Raw genomic sequence first — 23,377 nt, 5'->3', positions numbered from 1 at the left:
TTTAGTATTCTGTAGCTTTCATTATAAAGGTCTTTCACCTCTTTTGTTAGATTGATTCCCAAATATCTTATTATATTTTTTGAGGCTGTTGTGAATGGGGTAGTTTTCTAACTTCTCTTTCAGAGGATGCGTTTGATTTATGGGAGTTGATTTATATCCTACTACTTTGCTGAATTCATTTATTGTTTCTAAAAGTTTTTTTTGGTGGGATTTTTTAAATCTTCTAAATATAGAAGCATGTCATTAGCAAATAGTGATAGTTTGAATTCTTCTTCATCTGTTTGTATCCTTTTAATATTTTTTCATTTAATTGCTGTGGCCGGAGTTTCAAGGATGATGTTGAATTAAAGTGTTGAAAGAGGACATCCTTGTCTTGTTCCAGTTTTTAGAGGGAATGCTTTCAATTTTCTTCATTTAGAATGATGCTGGCCTTGGGTTTAGCATATATAGCTTTTACGATGTTGAGGTATGTTTCTACTCTCCCTAGTTTTTCTAGTGTTTTGAACATAAAAGGATGCTGTAGTTTGTCTGATGCTTTCTCTGAATCTATTGAGATGATCAGATGATTCTTGTTTCTAAATCTGGGTGCAGCAGCCCCCCGAAAGAAGACCTCAAGATGGCTTCTATGCTGCAGCCCCTGTGTTTGTGGCAGTGGCCTCTGGGATAGTGGTGTAGGCAGTACCCCTGCTGAGAGAAAAGACCTCCAGGCCATGGTGGCAGAGGCACCCTCATGCTTATTTTTAATTGTAAATTCTGTTTGCGATATTTCTAATATGAGCTGAGTTGCATGGTTCTTTATAGTAGTATTATAGATCAAACTATATTAGTTTTGTTACTGTAACAAAAAAAAAAGTACTGAATCTCAGTACTTAGGAAGAAAAGAGGTTTATTTAGCTGACAGTTTTGGAGGTCCAAGGACATGTGTCAACATGGGTTCACCTCTAGTAAGGATTGTAAATGGCATCTCAGTGGATTTGCAGAGGGGACAGATCAAGTGATAAAACAGGAAGAAGTTCAGGGAGGGGTTTTTGTTGTTGTTGTTTTTAAATCACAACTCACTCTCTTGAACCAACACAAGATCCCTGGAGAACTACCTTAAACCCTTACCAAGACAGCATCCCCAGTGTCCCAAACAACTCCCACTAGGCCATATACAGGAAGCCAAGCTTTCAGTACCTGAACTCAAAAGGGGTAAATCATCCAGACAATAGCACAAGGTTAATTTGATTTGAATCTCAAGCCAACAAGGGTATTGAACACAGAAAATAAGATTATTTTCTTTCTTCTTTCACATAGTGTTTAGTTTTTTTTTTCGTGGTTAGTAAAATAAATTGTCCTTAATTAACACAGTTTTCAAATACCTGAAACATTATTCTGAAAGTTTTTCTATAAGTATAATTGTTCATATTACTTAAGATTAGAAGTAAATGTTTTTCATGGACTTATAACACTTTTACTATATTAGTTATAACTTTGATTTGCACATTTATGTTTAAAATCTATAATTTATAGAAAATTCCTAATTTCATAATTAGGCCTTAGCTGGAAACTTTCTCTGGAATAAAATATCAAAAAGGAATTTCATGTGATAAAAATATCTTAAAACGCCAGGCATGGGTGGCACACACCTGTAATCCCAGCGGCTCAGGAGGCTGAGGCAGGAGGATCACAAGTTCAAAGCCAGCTTTAGGAAAAACAAGGTGCTGAAAAATTCATTGAGACCCTGTCTCTAAACAAAATACAAAATAGGTCTGGGGATGTGGCTTAGTGGAAAAGTGCCTCTAAGTACAATCCCCAGTACGCCCTCCGCCCCGTTCCAAAAATTTTTTTTCTTAAAACACTTAGCAAGAAGGCAGGAAAAATACAATATATACACAGTATTCATTTTACTCTGTTTTACTTTTTACTGTATTGAGTGTTAAATCTTGGGCCCTTGCACATGCTAAATGAGAGCTCTACCACTGAGCTACATCTCCAACTGTTTGTTTATTTTATTCTCTTTGATAATGAGAACTGTATACATATATTTAGGGAACATGGAATGTTTTACTGCCTGTAGTTATGAGTTATGTCGGTGAATTTTAATTTTAGTATAATCAAATAGGAAAATGAAAGCCCAGATCTTGAAAACTATCTCACAAAATTAAAGCTAATTACTTAATTCATAATGTGTGGTCAAGTTGAAATTATAAACTATATTTTTTAAATTGAAAACTGATTTAAAGAGTTTATGGAGCTCACTTAATGGTCTTTTGAGTCTTTTAATATGTTCCAGCACATATAAGGCACAAAATAATTTCACGGATATTTTGTGATGATAGAGAAACTGAGTTTTGGTAATCCTCTCCTGCATGTGCGTGTTTCCATTTATTTTGTATGATTTCATTTCACCATTTCCTCAAAAGTCCCTTCAGTAATGCTGTTTAGACAATGCCAGGAGTAACCATGCTCCTAAAATTGTATTTTTGGAAAACATGTGGGTGGTATTGGATTCACTTGAGTAGAATTTTAATTAGATCTAGTGTATTCACTTTTATTAAAAGAAATAATTCAAATTCCTCTCTAGCATTCTGGCCATGCTTTTTTTTCTGACAGAGGGCCCCCTTCTAATCTTGTCTTAACTTCACATCATTTATTTTTTGGAAACAGTCATGTCAGTTCTCTAACATGTAGAAAATGTTTGATAATTACTCTTCATTCTCTGCACTCTGAGCAGGTGCCCATGCACACAGTCCTTGAGTACCACGTTATTTGTCATTGTTCGTGTGCCTCATTTTATACCTTGTATGCTTCCGTAGAGTCTACTGGGAATATTCTTCTCCCTGTTTCTGTCATTCTTTTCCCCAAAACCTCTGGCAGGTGAAATCCTGAATGTTTCTTAAAACCAGCTTAAAAGTCGTGTATAATACCATTTTTTTCCCTTCTTGACCTCTTCTCTCTTCCTATAATACTTAAGCTCTTTATAAAATTATTGGTGTATCTACTCCTGTACCACCTTCTGAGCTGCTTAGTAGAAATTTTTCAGTCTAACTAAATGAAAAGTTCTTTTTGGACTTTATTTTCTTCTTAAATCTTTCCTTTACAACAAAACTTAAAACTACTGCCAATTTCTTTATGAATTGCTCTTTAACACATTCCATTCAATTTTTACTTCCATCACTCCAGTAGACCACCCCTCTCAGGGTACTAATGACTAATGTTGATTAACTAATGTTAAATCCCATAGTCAGTTCTCAAGCCTCATCTTACTTTGTCTGTCATCACTATTGCAGCTGATTTACCTCTCTGTATTGAAGCATGTTTTCTCTCATTTTCTAGGGAAATACCTCACAAGGTACTCACCTTTTCTCTTTTCTCTTGCTTTTCTTCAATTATTTTTCTACTTTTCCCCCCTTGATTTCTCTTCCTTTTTCAAGCCTCTATTTTTAGAATACATTTTTTGGTCTATACCCACTACCTGATTTTACCCCATCTCATCACTCTAACTACCATAAGTATATTAATAAATGCCAGATCTATAATCCAATTAATGACAGTGATATTATTCCAGTTGCCAAATCCAGAAGTGTTGAGTGTATCCTTAACTTTCTGTCATTGCTTATATCCAGTCTTTCATCGTATTTATAAGCACTCCCTTCAGTGTATCTACAGTTTTACCAGTTTTTACCATCCACAGGGCTGCTAACCTGGTCCAATCACCATCGTGTCCTAACTAGATTTTTGTAATAAACTCCTAATTGATCGTCCTGCTTCTACCTTTGCCCGTAGAGTCTTTTCTCTCTATTAATATGTTTAAATGAGCCATCTAATTCTCACAGCATTCCAGTAGCTTCTAATCTAACACCTCACTTTCACTCTGACCTAATTTCTGTTCTTCCCTTTGTTTATGTTTGCATCAAACACATTAGTTTTCTTGGAAATGCCAGAAACATCCACTTCTAGGTCTTTACATATGATGTACCTCTGCCTGACATGCTCCTCCCTAGACATGCACTTGGCTGTGTCACTCCCTTCCTTCAGGTTCTTACTCACCTTTGGGATATCCACCAATCACCATCTCTCCCTCCTGACATTTCATATCTGCTTCCTTTCCTCTATCCCTAGCTTTTCAAGAGCTTTTATTACTAAGATATTTTTTCCTGTGTGTGTTGTTGATTTGTCTCCCAATTCAAATTATTTTTGTTGTTTTATTTATTTGCAAGTTTTATTTGGTTCACTACAGGGGATAGAACCAACTAACCTGGCTCTAGAGTATGTTAAAAAAGATTTTGTAAAATGATAAATCAGATTTTGATTATTCCATAACTGTGTTCTCCAGATTTTTTCCTAAAAGAGCAATGATTTTGTGAAAATACTTTGAGAGAAAAATATTTCCTCACTAAAAAATATCCCTTCTATTTAAGATTCTCACATTCATATTTTAAAGACTCAGTAATTTGGTGAGAGACAGCAGAGTGTCACATTAAGGAACATAAGCACAGGAGTTCTACTGTTTGGTTTCCAATCCTAGTCCCCACTGCATAATAACAGTATTGTTTGGGGCACACTGTTTAACATTTTTCCTCTGTTCTCCCATCTTTAATTTGGGGTTACAATAGTACTTTAAACGGGTGTTTTGAAGATAAGTTAATTCCATAAAGTGCTTCGAACAATATTTGAAGCATAATGAGTGGTTATTTTTTTTAAATAAATTAGTTTATCTTTGTTGTAACCAATATTTATTTGTTAATACAACCTTTCTTCTACCAAACTATACACATACATAATTAATATTTGGTAATACTGTTTTGTGGAATACACTGAAAAATAATTATTCTGACTCTTCTAAGGATCTCCTTTGGAATTTAAATCATTATTTGCCTATCAAATCCAAAAGAAATGACAAAATACAGTTCTTATGATTCTTTGGTGAGCAGTCAAATACTCTGGAGGAGTCATATGAAATAAGAACTTTGTGTGTGGACCGTGGTGCTGGGTATTGAACCCAGGGCCTTGTGCATGCAATGCAAGCACTCTACCAACTGAACTATACTCCCAGCCCAAAATAAGAACTTTTTTAATGTTAGCATTTTCTGTTAACTATATTAAAATCAGGCATACTTTAAATCCTGGGAACACAGTACCACACTTGTTCTCTTTGGTGTCTGGTCTTTGCTTTCCTTGTATAATCCTCACATTTAATGACAGAATTTCCTGTGTCCATAAGGCTCTAAATTGTTTTAAAGTTTTCTTCTGCATGGATCAAGCTATTATTACATAAATAAATTGTAGGGTCTTATTTCAATTTATTAAACATGAAGACTAAAACTTTATTAAAATGTATCTCTTGATGAAATTGTTGGGAGTGGCTTTCATAATACCTCTAGTACTTTTATTTCTTTGATGCTTCAGAAGATTGTAAAACTTACCATAAAGCAGCATAGAAATATGAGGGAGAGCTGTACTTTCATCTCAAGCTACAGCAGGAGAAGAGCTATCTATAACGAGACGTGGAGAATAAAATTTAGACCACAGGCACCTTCCCTGATGAATCCATTTTAGGAAAATGGGTTTAAGAAAGTAGAGACCCTGGAAATTGGTTTCTTTCTTTCTTTTTTTTTTTTAATTGTAGATGAACACAATACCTTTAATTTATTTATTTGTTTTTATGTGGTGTAGAGGATTGAGCCCAGTGCCTCACATGGCAAGCGCTCTACCACTGAGCCACAACTCCAGCCCCTGAACGTTGATTTCTTTAAAACCATAGCCAACACTAGACCCCTTAAAAATGCTTTCCAGACCTCCATCATGTACTCATATGAAGATCCCTACTTTAAATCACTATGCTTAAGCTGTGAATTATGTAAGTGGCCACTGCATATTTGTACAAAAAGTAAACAAAACTTACCAACACTTTGATATTACAAAAGAAAGATTATTTAACCTATCTGTAGCATTTTGCAATTTACTAATATACTCCGTTATCTTCTTTACATCTTTTTATTTCTCTATAGATGTTACTTTTATTTCATTTCTGTTCTGTCAGTGAGAAATTTGGGACTCCAAAGAGTGATTTGTTTATAGAGCTTGAAATTTAGATCTTCTTAAGGGTTTTTCTGTTGTGTTTTGTTTGGGGTTTTGTTATTTTCTTAAGATAACACTATATCAGAAGGACTATGCTTGATGAAAATTAGAGCATTCCTAGCCGGGAATGGTGGCACATTCCTGTATCACAGCAACTTGGAAATCTGAGGCAGGAGGATCACAGGTTTGAAGCCAGCCTCAGCAATTTAGCCTCTAAGCAACTTAGCAAAACCCTAATCTCAAAATAAATAAATAGATAGATAGATAGATAGCTGGGGATATGGCTCAGTGGTTAAGTGCCGTGGGTTCAATTCCTGGTGCCAAATAAAAAATAAAACTAAATAAAGTTGAGGACTGGTGGTAGAGTACTTGCCTAGCATGTGTAAGGTCCTGAGTTCAGCCCTCAGCACTACATAAAACTAAATAAATAAAATAAATTCATTGTTTTCATCTACAACTAAAGAAAAATATTTTAAAAATAAATAAATAAAGTTGAGCATTCCTGAGGCCTACCTGAGAAAGACTTCTTTAGTGCCAAAAAGACCAAGCTTTGAATTGTGGTCTGGATCTTTCTCTTACTCTGTTGTCCTTGCCATATTCACTGAACAGTCTGCTTTGCCTAAAGCACTACCTCCTGTGCTCTTAGGCACTGTCTTAGTCCTTGCAAATAACCTATCAAATTATCTATGGATCCTGCTATCAAAGAACACAGTCATAGTAGAATGACAGTTTCACATTACTAGGGACATAACTAGAAAATCAGAAGAATAGTACCATTACTCTTTCTCAGGATGGTAGCAACAATGTTGGGAATTATTTTATTTATATGTGGTACTCAGAATCAAACCCAGTGCCACACACATGCTAGGCAAGCACTCTTCCACTGAGCTACAACCCCAGCCCTAATGTTGGTAATTAATTCAGTAGCTTTGTCCCAGCAGCAATTACCCATGGTTCAGTTTGGTGCCCAGGCTCTCTGAACCAAAAACCATGGGACTTGTGGTATAATGAATAAGAGAATTCATACAGAAAATCCATAATGTAAAGGACTATTAGTGCAAAGAGAAATCATACATATCAAAATTTGCCCTTGAAAATTTTTGTATGAAATGTGAGGAATTTTCAAGAGCAATGTGAACTTGGACATTATATAGCCCAGCACAGTAAAATAAATATGTAACCTGCTTAATTAAGTATTTTTGCCTATATGTCATATAAAATATATATGTAAAATATTTTATAATGCTTTTACAAAGATGCCAAATGAATATGATTGAATTCTCATAGAATTTAACTCTTCTCTATCCTTTGCTCACATGTTAATCATAATATAGTAGTAAGTAATTTTAGGATATACGATCAGAGGAAGGTTTTATTTGGAGTTTCAGAAAAATTTGATCATTTTCATCTAATGAAAGTAAAGATCTAGTCAGCAGCAAGAAATTGAAAACTTAGAAGAAGTGACAGAGATGACATTCAGATCCCTGATTTAATGTGTTTTCTGACAGAAGAGAATCTAACTACACTTATAATGACTAATGTACAGAAGGATTTCTGTGTTCAAGCACTTTAACATATATTGAGACAGTAGTGAGTCTGTGATATCAAAAGGCAGATTCTATAGTGTTACATAATGAAAAAAATGGGATTGGCACTTAATATCTAGACTTGTATTCATAAAACACCTAAGAAGAACTTGATATCCTAACTAATATTCTTCCAAAACTCAAATAAGAAAACAGTGTTTTATGTCAAGCTCTCACAAAAAAAAAGAAAGAAAGAAAAATAAAAGATAACATGCCCTGTATTCCATTTGTGAATAATCTCTTTATTCATGTTGAGTTATGAGGTTCTTGGGCCTGCCTCCTTTTCTTTTATTAACTAATAAAATAACAATATATAGTCATTAAACCATACACCTTATTCAGTACAATGAATCATGTTTTTAGAACCTTTTGAAGTTAAAGGTTAATTTTGCAGGACATGGCACAATTCTCTAAAGTCTAGATGTCTTATAACTCAATCTCATTAAAAATAACAATTGCAAAGAGAATTTATGATATAAAATGTGATCTGCTCATTTGTAGTTGCAAGAAAAATATAATGTCTCATTAATTGGGATTTTAAAGGATACTTCTCTCTTTTCCCATCCCTATAAATGTAATAAGATCAATTTTTTCAGACTTTTTTTTTAACCAGGACTCTATTTTCAAATAGTCTTACACAAGCTAATTCTATAGATTTTAGAAAAAGGATTTAATTTTTACATAGTACACTCTTGTTTTATATAAAATTGTAATCTGTTAAAGCACCTCCTTATAGTGCTTAACAAACACAAGATTAAAACAAATTATTTTAACCTAATTAGTTTTATACTTTATTCTCATTTTGGTATGTTCATTTATTATGTTAATATTGCTAATCACAATACTGTTAGAAAAAGAGACTTTTTGAAGTTTAACTCCTCTAAGAAGACTTCCCAAGTCATTTTCAGAGAATGATGTCACTGTCTGCTTTGTGCTATCCTCTGTAGTCTTTGAATAGCTCTATCACCATGTATTTATCCTATCATATAATAATATTTGTTCACCTGTCCTTGATTTTTATAAAATGAATGATTCAATTCTTAGAGCCTGGCATAATAACAGAAAAATAACTTTCATTCATTAGGTGTTTGTAAGACACTGAGTCAAGCATACTACATAGAATATTTTATTTTGTCATCAGCCTCATGAGATGGATTTAACAACACTATTCCAATGATCAAGAGAGAAGCAAAGAAAGACTTAAGTGTTTAATAAGTGTTAGAGTGAGGCTACAAACCCATTTCAGTGTTGAGTTTAAAACCTGTGCTAACCACTATTACCATGCATATACAACATTTCAATAAATGTTTTAAAATTAAATGAATGAACAACCTAATTAGCATGAGTGCCATTTAGAAAGAATTCAAGTATTTCTAACAAGCCATAAATCCTGAACAGTTTGGGTAGTAAATCTGGCAATGACTTAGAAAGAGTGTCTCCTCCAACCATATGTTCATTCTCTTTTCTTCTCATGTCATTTTTTAATTATTAGAATTATTTAGCATTGTTTGGATTACTATTATATCATTGTTGCACTAAAGTACTAAAACTCTTTCTTAAGTACAGCAGGCAAGCCTGCACAGCTTTTCTGTAAGAATATATATATTTACTCTGGTGGGTTTTCATGAAGTAGGCCTGTGTCTGTTGACCTAAAATACAGAGGTGGTCATTCTTCATCATCGGTTCACAATATTGAATGTAAGTCCTATCCATACTATGCTAGAGATAATATTGACTAGTAGTTAATATCCCAGATTCTGAAGACAAACATTGGGCATTTTGCGTAACCTCTCTGTACTGTAGAATAGGACTAATAATGAGACCTGACCAAACAGAATTGTTGTATAAACTAAATGTATAAATGCAACAAAGGATTTAAGAAACCTTGGCACATAGTAAACATGTCATAAATATTAGCTGCTGCTATGGGTATTTTTTACTTTGCACTTTTCTTTACATATTTGTACAATAGTTCTTTCTGTATATTTTAGATTACATTTATCTGTGTATTTAAGCCTACCTTTGTGTATTTGATTACAATACACATTTACTATATTACTATATTTCCCTATACTGTGTAACAAGATATGCTTCTCTCTATAAACTGAAAGATCTATTTATTTAATTTTTTATTCCATTTATTGAGATCCTTCTATGAGTGCAGCACTGTGCTAAGCACTGGGGATATAATCATGAGCAAAACAGGTAGAAACTCTGCTCTCTAGTGATTAAAGTAGTGATCTCAAACATATTTTTGAATGTTATACCTTTGTCAACCTTTTTAATCATGTACATACAAATTAATATTTAATTACTTTTAAGTGATATATGCAGTGCAGCTATGTACTAGGGTATAGATTTTACAATAAACTCAAAAATGGAAATTAAAAATGAATAAAATAGAAATAAAAACTGTAATATTCTTTTTCCCATTGGAAAATATTCACACCATTTGGAAAGTCCACTGGTTTAAAATGTCAGGGGATAGATAATGAGAAAAACAAACAAGAAAGATATGAAGTAAATGTGTTCTATATCAGGGGCTTTATATGGATTGCCAGAGAAGTCTGCCCTAAGGAATCAACATTTGAGATAGGATCTCAATGGAATGTGGAGTTCCAGAGGCAAAAGTATTGAGAGTGGAGTGTTTCAGGAATAGTGTTTATAGCTAAAAGCATAGTGTGTTCAAGAAACAGAATGTTAGTGTTGCTGAGGAGGTGGTATCATAAAATCATGTTGGAGGAGTCAAACCCAAATATATAATAAAGCTTATATACTCTGTTAAGGATTTATATCCTAAGATTCATGGGCAGCTCTTGAAGAATTACAAGAGGAAAAGTATTGTGAAAAGTAATCTTAGAATAGTCATGCTGTGAGTTTTTTTCTTAATAGTAAAAGATAGTATTTTCTGGAAAGGAAAAGTAAGTGAAGGGCAAACTAAAATACAAAGTGCTTTTATCTTCAACTACCCTGAAATACAAAACCCAAGGCATAGATCACTACCATCTATACACATAATATACATCTTATTTTGTTTGTTTGTTTGTTTGCTTGGGTTTTTTTATGTTAATATAAAAAAATCCAGATTATTAATTTTGGTAATGATAAAAACGACAACAGGATGGTAACAGTTAACATCATGTCTCTTTTCTGAGCATCTTACATGTGTTATCTAGTTTACAGTGACTCTACAAAGTGAGTACTATTGATATCTCATTTTGATACTGAGAAAACTAAGAGATGATAAAACTACTGTGACTGAAACCAAGCCACATTATTCTCCACTGTGCTGCACTTTCTTGAAGTACTCTATAAGGCAGCAGTGAATAATATAAGAACTGGAATCTCTGGCTCATGGGAATGACTTAATTAGTTGTCCTTTTAGATTAAAAAAGAAATGACAGCATAAAGACCTTTTTAATATGAGAGCAAGTGTCAGGAGCTGCACATAAGAGAGGAGCACGTACCCTTAGCCTTGAGCCATGGAGGTGTGGAACTGGCTTCCACTGCTCACAAAAGCAGATGGACCTCACCTCCAACAGCAGGGGAGTAAAGCTCTGGAAGTGGGCGTCACCCAATGGGACTGGGCTACAGCCCCTGAAACCCAACCCTTGCCAATTTAGGTAGAACTTTCTCTAGTGTCTTCCCCCCAATAAATAGGGCTTAAGGTGTGCTCTTGCTCTCTCTTGTCTGCCTCTCTTGCTTCCCTTGTGGGAGCTGGGGCCAAGGAGCTCTTCACTGGACCCCAAGAAAAAGGTACTTTCTGTGTCTGTGTGATTATTCAGTGCCATCCCAATTCACTTGGAGTGACCCTGACTGATTTAGTTGTGTTTTGCAGCTGGCAAGAAGTTAATATTAGGGGCCTGGGATTGTGGCTCAGCAGTAGAGTGCTCGCCTAGCATGTGTCAGGCCCTGAATTCGATCCTCAGCACTACATAAAAATAAATAGAATAAAGGTATTGTGTCCAACTACAACTAAAAGATAAATATAAAAAAAATAAGTTAATATTGAATGAAATCTTTTTCTGGCTATATAATCAATTCAGTATTCTGTGACACATAAGAGGTACATATCTATTTATATGATACGTATTATACATAAAATATATAGTTCTATGTGGAATCTGAGATTGACACAAATATACAGTTTCTGCATTCTGGGAACATAAACCTATTCAAATTACTTTATTCAAGGCAATGATAAAATAAGAAATGAACGGAAGAATAATAAGCATTATAGAAATTCAAAACAAGAAAAGATGATTATTAGTTACTTTACCAAAAAAACATGTAAACTTGACCTTTGTCATTAAGTAATGACTATAGTACAACTAAGCTGAAGAGTAAGGAACCTCATAATCCATTAAGAGGTGACTGCATCATCAAACACATCAAGACAGATATGTGGAAGGCATTTGGAATCAATGAGTAGACTCATCTAAGGAGATAAAACTAAATTCTCAAATGTAATGGGATATGAGAGAATGGGAAAATGTGGTCATATATTGGACCAAGATGGCTTAATTAAAGATTTTCAAATTTGTAACAAGAAACAATTATTGAGAGCTTTTGGAGCAGAGAAGTGGCAAAATAAAAATGTTCTTCTAAAAATGTTTTCTTCTGAGAAAATAATATTATAGGCAGAAATGAAGGAAGAAGACTTCAGTCAGAGGTCCTAACTAGAATTAATTGTAATAATCAAGACATAGTGATTCAAATTGAGGCAGTCATCTTGAAATGGAACTGAAGGAATATATTTGAGATACCTATCTTTTTTTGGCTGGGGGAACAGGAAGGTTATTGGAAATTGAACCCCAGGGGAGCTTAACCACTGAGCCACATCTTTTGGCCTCACTAAGTTGCTGAGGCTGGTCTCAAACTTGGCATCCTCCTGCCTCTGCCTCCCAAGTCCTGGGATTAGAGGCATGCACCATTGTGTCCTGCTTAAGATATATTTTAAGGGAAGAATCTGTAGAATGTATTTTCTCATTAACCATAGGGTTTATATTTATCCTGCCAAGAGTAAATGAAGCTTTATTCATTGTTTTTGATATCGGCTAGGTGGTGGATTTTTATCTCCCTGATTTTTTACATTATGCCAGAATTACAAAAAAATTGTAAGATGCAATAGTGTAACATTATATTATTTAAATTGAAAACCATTTCATGATACTTTGTTAAAACTATAACTATAAAATCTGCAAAGTAAAAATTACATCTAGTCAGATCCAAATCAGCATATGGTGCTTGATCGCTGACTGGCATTGAAGAAGTTCTCTTCATGGAACTGTTGAATTATTGCCACTATTAGCAGGTGTTGCAATAAAATGTGCACAATAATATTAAGCCAGTAAAACCGAAATGTATTTTGTAGCACAACGGAAACTTTTGAAAGGCCTGTTAGTTCCCTTTAAAAATGAGGCTAAGGAGCAGGGGTTGTGACTCAGTGGTAGAGCACTTGCCTAGCATGCATGACGCACTGGTTTTCATCCCCAGCACCATATATATACATATATACATACATACATACACACATACATAAATATAAAGGTGCTGTGTCCATCTACAACTATATATAACTATATAACTATATATATATATATGGCTAAATTTTTAATACTGTAAGTTTGAAACTTCTTTCTCATAGCATTATCTTCCTAATATTATCTTCCACTGCTATATGTTGTAAGAATTCTGAAGCAGATCATAAAAGGTTCACCAAAGTATTAATATATTTTGGTCACATCTGGATCTTGTGCTATATATACAGAAGATATTTTTAAACATGTCATGTCTGAATTTAAAACTATTTTTAATTTAAATTGGAAAAACTAAAAAAGTATTCAATTTTGTTTTGCAGTGAGCAGCATGTTGGTAAAATCTATTCCAAATGTTCTTCTTTTCTGGATTATGTCAGAAAGTCTCTAAAGAAGCTTGGATTAGATGAGTCCAAGGTCAGTATATGATTACCTATTAATTTAACAAGAGAAAAATCTTCTATGGGGTAATGAATAGAAATAATACAAAATAATTTGCCTTCTGTTTTTCTCCAATTTGTAAAAGAAAGACTAAATTATAATGAAACCAAATCTCTTGTTATCTTGATTACAGTTCATATTCCTGTCACTAGTTTATGATTACCTCCAGAAAGTTTTGCTCTTTAGGATTATTGAGTAAAACATATGCCTGCTAACAAATCAAAATAGAATTAAAAAATAAGACAACAGTATAAATGAAAATTAGAAGTACAAAAGAGAGAATAGTGTTAATTTTAATGCACTTAATGAGAAATTTTATAACTAAGTTTTGTTTTGTTCTTTGATACTGTGAATTCAATCCATGGGTACTGTACTGAACTATATCTCCAGCACTCTTTATTCTTTATTTTGAGATGGGGTCTCACTAAGTTGCTTAGGGCTTCACTGAGTTGCTGAAGCTAGCTTCAAACTTGGAATCCTCCTATCTTACCCTCACAAGTTGCTGGTATTATAGGTATATACTGCTATACCCACACCCAGCATAACTAATTTAAATTTTAAATCTTAAATTTAAAAAGTTAAGTGGAAGAATTTTGGAAAGTTGTAACATCACTGCAGTTCCAAGCTAATAATTGATAACACTGTTAAAGGCAAAAGGTAAGCTCATTGACTGGTACTAATAAATATTCTGAGAATAAAGTAAACTCATTGTAATTTAAATGAATCAATGACCAGAATATTCAATTGAACTTGGATCACTATATTTTGAATTAATTTCAAATTGAAGCAAAGAATAATATAGGTGGTTAAAGGAATGATATTGTTCTTTTGCAAGAGAAAAGTTACACAAAAAATAAGGTTAAGTTATATCGAAGTTTAAGTATATTATTATTTATTGTACCAATTATCCTTGTAGTACCCAGTTGCTTTGTAATTAAAGTAGTTGGAGTAGTACTAGTCAGTTTCCTCTCCTGTAAAATTTGGAAATGTCAGGAGAACACTAAAGCAGGAAAAATATCAAAACATCAACATCTAGGCAGATATTTTCAAACTACAGAAAATTAAAGAAAAAAAAATATTTAAAGAAGCGAGAGTAGAAAAACACCTAGACTATATATGAACAAAGATAAGAATTGCTTCCAAATTCTCCCCAGAAGTCATGCAAGCAATAAGAATGTAGAGTGAAATGTTTAAAATGTTGAAAGAAAAAATACAGCAACATAGAATTCTTTAGCCTGTGAAACAGTTATTCAAAAGTGAAGGAGAAATACCTTCTTAGACAAAAATGGAAGGAATTTATTACCAAAAGATGCGCCAACAATAAAGCCCAGTGGCCCCAGTGGCATATTCTTATAATCCCAGTGAATCAGGAGCCAGAGGCAGAAGAATTGCAAGTTACAGCCAACCTATCTCAAAAAAAAAAAAAAGCTCTGGGGTTGTAGCTCAGTGGTAGAATCTTCCTGGGTTTAATTGTCAGTACTGAAATAACTAAAAACAAACCACATGCTAGAGACATGTTAAAATAAGCTATAGATTTCAAATGGACTCTATCTCAGGTATACAAGCCCAGTTCAACACTAAAAAATCAATTAGTGTAATCAATAGAATAAAAAAGAAAAATCACATGATCATATCAATAGACATGAAAAATTTGACTAAACCAAACAACTATTTGTGATAAAAACTCACAGTAAACTGAATACTTGGGAACTTTCTCACCTTGACAGAGAGTATCTACAAAACTCCTACACACAGTATCATACTTAATGTGAGAATTCAGAGCTTTTTCTAAAAGATCAGAAACAAGGTCCTGGAATAACCTATACCAAGCTCTGAAAGAAAATGGATGCCAACCAAGAATCCTATACACAGAAAAATTAAGCTTCAGATTTGAAGATGAAATAAAAACCTTCCATGATAAACAAAAGTTAAAATAATTTGCAACTAGAAAGCCTGCACTACAGAATATTCTCAACAAAATATTCCATGAAGATGAAATGGGAAAAAAAAAAAAAGCAAAAGCTAGGAAAGGAAGGAACTACACTAAAGGAATAGTCAATCAGAGGAGAAACTAATTCAAATTAAAAACTAGAAATAAATCAAAATGACCAGGAATACAAATCCTGTCCCAATAACCTTGAACAGTAATGATCTAAACCCATTAATCAAAAGACATAAACTGGTAGAATGCATTTAAAAACATGATCCAACAATATCCTATCTCCAAGAGACTCACTAATAGGCAAAAAACATCCACAGACTGAAGGTGAAAGGATGAGAAGAAATACATCACTAACATGGACCGTGTAAACAAGCAGATAAAGTGGACTTCAAGCCAGAGTTAATCAGAAGAGACAAAGAAGGTAATTTCATACTGCTTAAGGGACGTATACATCAACAAGACATAACAATCAGAAATATATATGCCCCAACAATGGAATATCTGTGTTACATCAAAGGAACCCTTCTCAATTTCAAGAATCAAAGAGCCCACAACACAATAATATTGGGTGATTTTAACATTCCTTGTTTCTCCAAACAAAACTAAACAAAAAAACTATAGAACTAAATAATACAATCAATAATTTAGACTTAACATACATATATAGAATATTTTATCCATCAATGAGTGAATACACTTTCTTCTTAGCAGCACATGAATCCTTCTCTAAAATAGACCGTATCTATGTCACAAAGCAGCACCTAGCAAATACAAAAAAAAAAAAAATAGAGATAATACCTTGCGTTCTATCAGATCAAAATGGAATAAAATTAGAAATCAATGATAAATAAAAAAATAGAAGCTACTCAAACACCTGGAGACTAAATAATATTCTATTCAATGATGAATAGAGAGCAGAAGAAAGCAAGGATGAAATTAAAAAAAAAATACTTAGAGGTAAATGAGAATAGTGGTACAACATATCAAAATCTCTGGATACTGAAGACAGTGATAAAAAGAAATTTAATTGTATTGAGCTCATTCATTAAAAAAAATACAGTCAGTGAATAAATGACCTAATATTACATCACAAAGCCCTAGAAAAAGAACAAATTAACCCTGAAAGCAGAAGACAGAACATAATTAAAATCAGATGAAATTGAAACAAAAGAAACCATTAAAAAAAACTGACAAGACAAAAAGTTGGTTCTTTGAAAAAAAATAAATATGGTTGATAAACCCTTAGCCAGGCTAACGAAGAAAAAGAAAAAACTCAAATTACTAAAATTCATGATGAAAAAGGAAATACCATGACAGACACTACTGAAATACAGATGATAATCAGAAACTATTTTGAAAATTTATACTTCAATAAAATAGGAAATCTTGAAGACATCACCACATTTCTAAAGGCATATGACCTACCCAAATTGAATCAGGAGAACATGGAAATTTTTAAAAAGATCAGTTTCAAGCAATGAAATTGAAGATGTTATCAAAAGCCTACCAACAAAGAAAAGCCCAGGATTGGATGGATTCTCAGCCGAGGTCTACCAGAACTTAAAAGATGAACACCAATATTTCTCAATTTAGAAAAGGAGGGAACCCTTCTAAACTCATTCCATGAAGCTAGTATCACCCTGATACCAAAACCAAAGGCACATCAAGGAAAGAAAACTTAAGACCAATATCCCTGTTGAACATAGATGCAAAAATTCTCAATAAAATTGTGGAAAATTTCATATAAAAACATATTTAAAATGTAGTGCACCACAATCAAATGCGGTTCATTCCAGGATGCAAGGTTGGTTCAACATACAGAAATCAATAAAAGTAATTTGTCATATCAATAGACTTAAATACAGTAATCATATGATCATCTTAATAGATCATCTTAAAAAATCATTTCACAACATACAGCATCCCTCAAGTTCAAAACACTAGAAAAACTAGAAATAGTAGGAATGTACCTCAACATTATGAAAGCTATATATGCTAAACCCAAAGCCAACATCATCCTAAATGGAGAAATATTGAAAGCATTCCCTGTAAAAATTGGAACAAGACAAGGATGCCCTCTTTCACCACTTTTATTCAACATTGTCCTTGAAACTCTAACCAGAGCAATTAGATGAAAGAAATTAAAGCGATACAAATAGGTAAAGAAGAGCTCAAACTATCACTATTTGCTGACAACATGATTATATATTTAGAAGATTAAAAAAAATTCCACCAAAAAACTTCTAGAACTCATAAATGAATTCAACAAATAGGAGGAAATAAAATTAACACCCATTCATTCCCTATACATCAGTGATGAATCCACTGAAAGAGAAGTTAGGAAAACTGTCCCATTCACAATAGTCTCAAAAAATAAAATAAAATATTTGGGAATCAATCTAACAAAAGAGGTGAAAGACCTCTACAATGAAAACTAAGGAAAATGGAAGACCTTAGAAGATGGAAATATCTTCCATGCTCTAGGATAGTCATAAATAACATTGTCAAAATGGCCATACCACCAAGTACTGTTCAGGTATTTGGGAACTTCCCATGGCAGTCCCACTGGGTAAGATCACCCAGACTCATGTGAAAAATATTCAGCTCTGCCAGAAAGGTCCCACTCAGCACTGGAGATGGGGTGACCTGCTGCAGCCACACAGCCTGTCAGAGATGCATGTAACTTGCCAAGATGCCAATTAACCCGTTGACTGCAAGACATCACAAAGCAACACTCTACCTCTGAAACCTTATCCCTGCCTTTGATGTATGCACTTAAATAAACCACTGGAGCCATTTTAAAATTGTTCAGTTCCTGTGTGGGCTGGACCTATTAGGCACTTCAAGCTCCCTTTAAATTATATTTCTGACTTCATCTTATTTCTTCACTAATTATTTCAGACTTATCTTCTCTAGTGGCACATATCCTCCTGGGCAGGAGACAGGACCCCAGAGAGGCGCTGGCAGCCTCATGATCACAAGCAACTATAAATGTTGGTGAGGATGGGGGGAAGAGGGTACACTCATTCATTGCTGGTGGGACTACAAATTGGTTTATCCACTCTGGAGAGCAGTATGGAGATTCCTTTAAAAACTTTGAATGGAACCACCATTTGACCCAGCTATCCTACTTCTCAGTTTATACCCAAAGGACTTAACAATCATAATACTATACTGATGAGGCCACATCAATATTTATAGCAGCTCAATGCACAATAGCTAAACTGTGGAACTAACCTAGGTGCCCTACAACAGATGAATGGATAAAGAAAATGTGGTATATATGCACGATTTAATGTTACTCAGCCTTAAAGAAAAATGAAATTATGGCATTTACCAGTAATAGATGGAACTGGAGAATATCATGCTAAACAAATAAGCCAATCCCAGAGAAACAAAGCCAAAATATTTTCTCTGATATGTGGATGCTAATTCACAATAAGGGCAGCAAGTTTGGGAAGAATAGAGGTACTTTGGATGAAACAGAGGAGAGTAAAGAGGGGAGGACAGTGGGGGTAGGAAAGATAATAGAATGAATTAGACATTATAACCCTATGTGTACATATGATTACATGATCAGTGTAACTCTACATCATGTACAACCAGAAGAATGAGAAGTTATATTCCATTTATGTATATTGTGTCAAAATGCATTCTATTGTCATGTATAACTAATTAGAACAAATTAAAAAAAGAAAGAAAGAAACACACACACACACACATACACACACACAAAGAAAGAAACAAAGCAAGGATGTTCTCTTGGACCTCTGCTTTTCAACAGTATACTGTAATTACTAACTAATGTAGTAAGACAAGGAAATGAAGGTGTATAAATTGAAAAGGAAAACACTATTGCCTGATCATATATATAGTAAATGTTGAAAAGAACTGACAAAAACCATTCTTGGAACTAATAATTAATTAAAAGATGTTTGTAGGATGCAAAGATAAAATGTATAACATCAGTCATTTTCATATGTACCAGATAAGAACAAGTGGAATTTGAACTTAAAAAGACAGAAGCATTTACATTAGCACCCTCCCCAAAAATGAAATAATTAGGTACAAAGCTAACACAGTATGTACAAAATCTATATGAGGCAAGCTAAAAACTCTGATAAATGAAATCAAGAAATAAATAGAAAGATATTCCATGTTCATGGATAGGAAGATTCCATATTGTCAATGTGTCATTTCTTTTCAACTTGATCGAAAGATCAAATGCAGTCTGAATCAAGATCCCAGGAAGTTTTTTTATGAACAATGACAAACTGATTCTAGAGTTTATATAGAAAGGCAAAATATCCAGAATAGCTAATACAGTTTTAAAGAAGAACAAAGTGGAAGTACTGAAGTTATGTGGCTTCAAATTTTAATGTAAAGCCACAGTAACCAAGACAGTTTAATATTGGTGAAATAATAGCTAAATAGATGAAGATCGACAGAATTGAAAACTTTAGCAAGCAAAGACAATAATATAATGGAGCAAAATTGTCCTTTCAACAATTGTGCTTGAACAACGGAACATACACATGTAAAAGATGAATGTAGGCACAAACCTTGCATTTTAAGAAAACTTAAAACCCATAATAGTCCTAAATAAAGAGCACAAAACTATAAAATTTCTAAAAGCAGGGAGGGAAATCCATATGACTTTGGGTATAGTAATGACTTACCAGATATAAAATCAAACGCACAATCCATCAAAGAAATAAGTGATAAGCTGCACTTCATTAAAAGTAATTTTCTGCTCACTGACAAACAATGTCAAGGGAATAAGAAGACAAGCTACAGAAAAATAAAAATACTTTTAGAAGACAAACCTGATAAATGACTGTAAAGTATACAAGAAAAACTGTTTAACCAACAATAAGAAAGCAATCTGATTAAAAAGAAAGCAAACAATCTAGGCAGAAGATGTTAATAGACACCTCCTCGAAGAAGATATGAGCATATGAAAAGATGTTCCCCATCATATGTCATTCTGTAAATGCAAATGAAAACATTAATGAGATATGACTACACTCCTGTTGTAGTGGCCAATGTGTCAGTTTGCCATTGTTGTGACAAAATACCTGAGAAAATCAACTCAAAGGAGGAAAGATTTACTTTGGCTCTTGATTTCAGAGGTTTCAGTTCATAATTGCTTGGCTCCATTGCTATGGGCATATGGTGAAGCAGAACTTCATATCGAGGAGCACAAGTCAGAACAAAACTGCTCTTTTCATGAAAGCCAGGAGAAAGATAGAGGACAGGCAAGGGGACAAAATAAACTTTCTAACATAAGCCCCCAGTGACCTACTTCCCCCAGTCAGACCCTGCCTCCTAACGTTTCTGCCACCTACCAGTAAAGCCACCAGCTGCGGATCAACCCTTCAAAACATTAGCCTTTGGGCTGTTTGTTCAAACTATAACAACCAATACCCAGTACACTAGCAACACTAATGCATTGAAAATATGGACCAGCATGAACTTTTGTTCAAGCCAATAGATATGTAAAATGGTACAGCCATTCTAGAAGGTAGTGTGATGGTTTCTTACAACACTAAATATGTTCTTATTATACAATCCAACAATTCCTCCCTTTGGTATTTACCTAAAGAGGTTGAAAATTTAGGTCCACACTATTACTTGTATTTGAATGTTTATACACATTAGCCAGAAGCAACCAAGATGTCATTCAGTAGGTGAATAGATAAGTAAACTTCTATAACCATACAATGAATATCTTTAAACACTAATAAGAAATTATCTATAAAACTTTGAGACAAAATGGAAGAAACTGAAATGTATATTACTCAGTGATAGTAGCCAATATGAAAAGGCAAATATGATATGATTCCAACTATGTGACATTCTAAAAATGTCAAAATGATGAAGACAGTAAAAAGTTAAGTGGTTTCAGGAATAGGGGGATGGAGACAGGCCTTAGGGCACTGGAATTACTCTGCATTATGTTATAATGGTGGATACATGTTGTTATACTTTTATCCAATCCCACACAATGTATGCTAACGTGAGTGAATCCTAATATGCGTTATAGTCTTTGGATAATAATGATGGGTCAGTGTAGTTCCATCAACTATAAGAAATGCATCACTCTAGTGGGTGATGCTGGGAATAGAGGAGACTCTTTATGTGCACAAGCAGAGTCTGGGTGGGCACACCATACTTTTTGCTCAATTTTGCATAAACCTAAAACTCTTCTAAAAAATAAAGTCTGTTTAAGAAAACACTCATGATAGGTATTATTATTCCCAATGAAATGATATAAAAAGAGTCTCAGAAAAAGGCAAGTCATATTTCCTGCTACAGAGAGCTAGAACTTGAATCAAGACTCCAAGTAAGGTCAGAACCCTTAACCATCACCAGGGAAAACAAAAGCAAAAAAGCTAATGTATGTAAAAAGAAAGTCTTAAATGAAATGAATACTTTTATTAGTTAATGTGAAAACAATTCTCTCATGAAAATCCCTATTTAAGCACATTTTTAAAATATGTTGCATAAAGTGAGTTTAAAAAAAGAAAAAAGATGAAACCCAAGCTAGAAGACATTGGAGGAGGAGTGTCACAATACATGACTAAACCAGTCAGGGTCACTCCAGGTGAACTGAGCTGGCACAAAATAATCACACAGAGACAGAAAAATACCTTTTTTCTTTGGGTTCTGTGACAGCTTCTCTGACCTAGCTCCCACAAAGGTGGCAAGAAGGACAAGAGAGAGAGAGAGCACACCTCGAACCTGGGTTTTATTAGGGAAGGCTATTCCATGGAATCTCCAAAAGGGCAAAGAGGTAGTATTACAAAGGAACAGGTGAGTGTAACTCAACCCCAGTGAGTGACTCCTATTCCTGGAGCCACGCCTTGTTATCCAAGCTGGGATAATGCCCAAGTTACTTTCACCTAGCACTACCATGCAGACTGAAGGCAATAATTGTTCAGAACCCAGTGCATCAGGACTTAAAGGCGTGTTCATCCAGGACAGCTCCCAACAGAGGAAAGTACCAAACTACATGATAAGGTATGAAAAAGCTGTGCTGGTGAAAGGAAGCAAATAAATAAATATATAGTTGGGGAGAGCTTTTTTTTTTTTTTTTAAGCAAGAGATATTTTAAAAATAGTGTCTGTCAGGCCACAGCAATTAGCAATATGAAGTTATCAAAACCAAAGTTGTGTTTTCAATACAATACAAATATTTTATTCTCAAATCATAAAATATCAATGTTAAAATGAAAGCTTTGACAATACACACGATAAAAAGATGGACATTTAATTTTACTTAAAAAATAAATTAATTTTCACTTGAAGTTCTAAATACTGAAAAATGTCTAGACCATTTAAATTTGAAATTTTGAATATACTAAAAACACCTTTGACTAAATTCATAATCATTTCTTTTCTTTCTTTTTTTTTTTTTGTGCTGGGTATTGAACCCAGGAGCACTTAACCACTGAGCCACATGTATCCCTTGTTTGTATTTTATTTTAGAGACAGTGTCTCACTGAGTTGCTTGGGGCCTCCGTAAGTTGCTGAGGCTAGCTTTAAGGAGATCCTCCTGCCTCAGCGTCCTGAACCACTGAGATTACAGTATACATCACAACACCCTGCTCATAATCATTTTTTACAAGCATTTATATGTAATTGGATGTGTAGTGAATGCACTGATGTCTTATAATCTTTAAAATATATCTCTTCACATTTAAAACAATGTAAACAAGCTAAGTATCTAGAAAATCTTCTAAAATACTCTGGATAAGTTCTTACCCACAAGAAATCAAATTATATATAAAAGCAAACAAAACATTC

The 23,377-nt window shown here is 33.8% G+C and overlaps 1 protein-coding gene across 1 annotated transcript in view; it reads left to right on the top strand.

Moving 5' to 3' along the window:
• Mettl25 (methyltransferase like 25) overlaps positions 1–23,377 on the top strand; it is a 107,807-nt gene that overhangs the window by 75,320 nt on the left and 9,110 nt on the right. The window contains exon 9 of the mRNA XM_027920012.3: positions 13,510–13,603. Within this exon, the coding sequence (XP_027775813.2) occupies positions 13,510–13,603 (94 nt within the window). The remainder of the gene's footprint in view (positions 1–13,509; positions 13,604–23,377) is intronic.

The sequence above is a fragment of the Marmota flaviventris genome, chromosome 3, assembly GCF_047511675.1.
Source record: "Marmota flaviventris isolate mMarFla1 chromosome 3, mMarFla1.hap1, whole genome shotgun sequence".
Taxonomy (NCBI): domain Eukaryota; kingdom Metazoa; phylum Chordata; class Mammalia; order Rodentia; family Sciuridae; genus Marmota; species Marmota flaviventris.
This window is presented reverse-complemented; position numbering and strand designations above follow the sequence as displayed.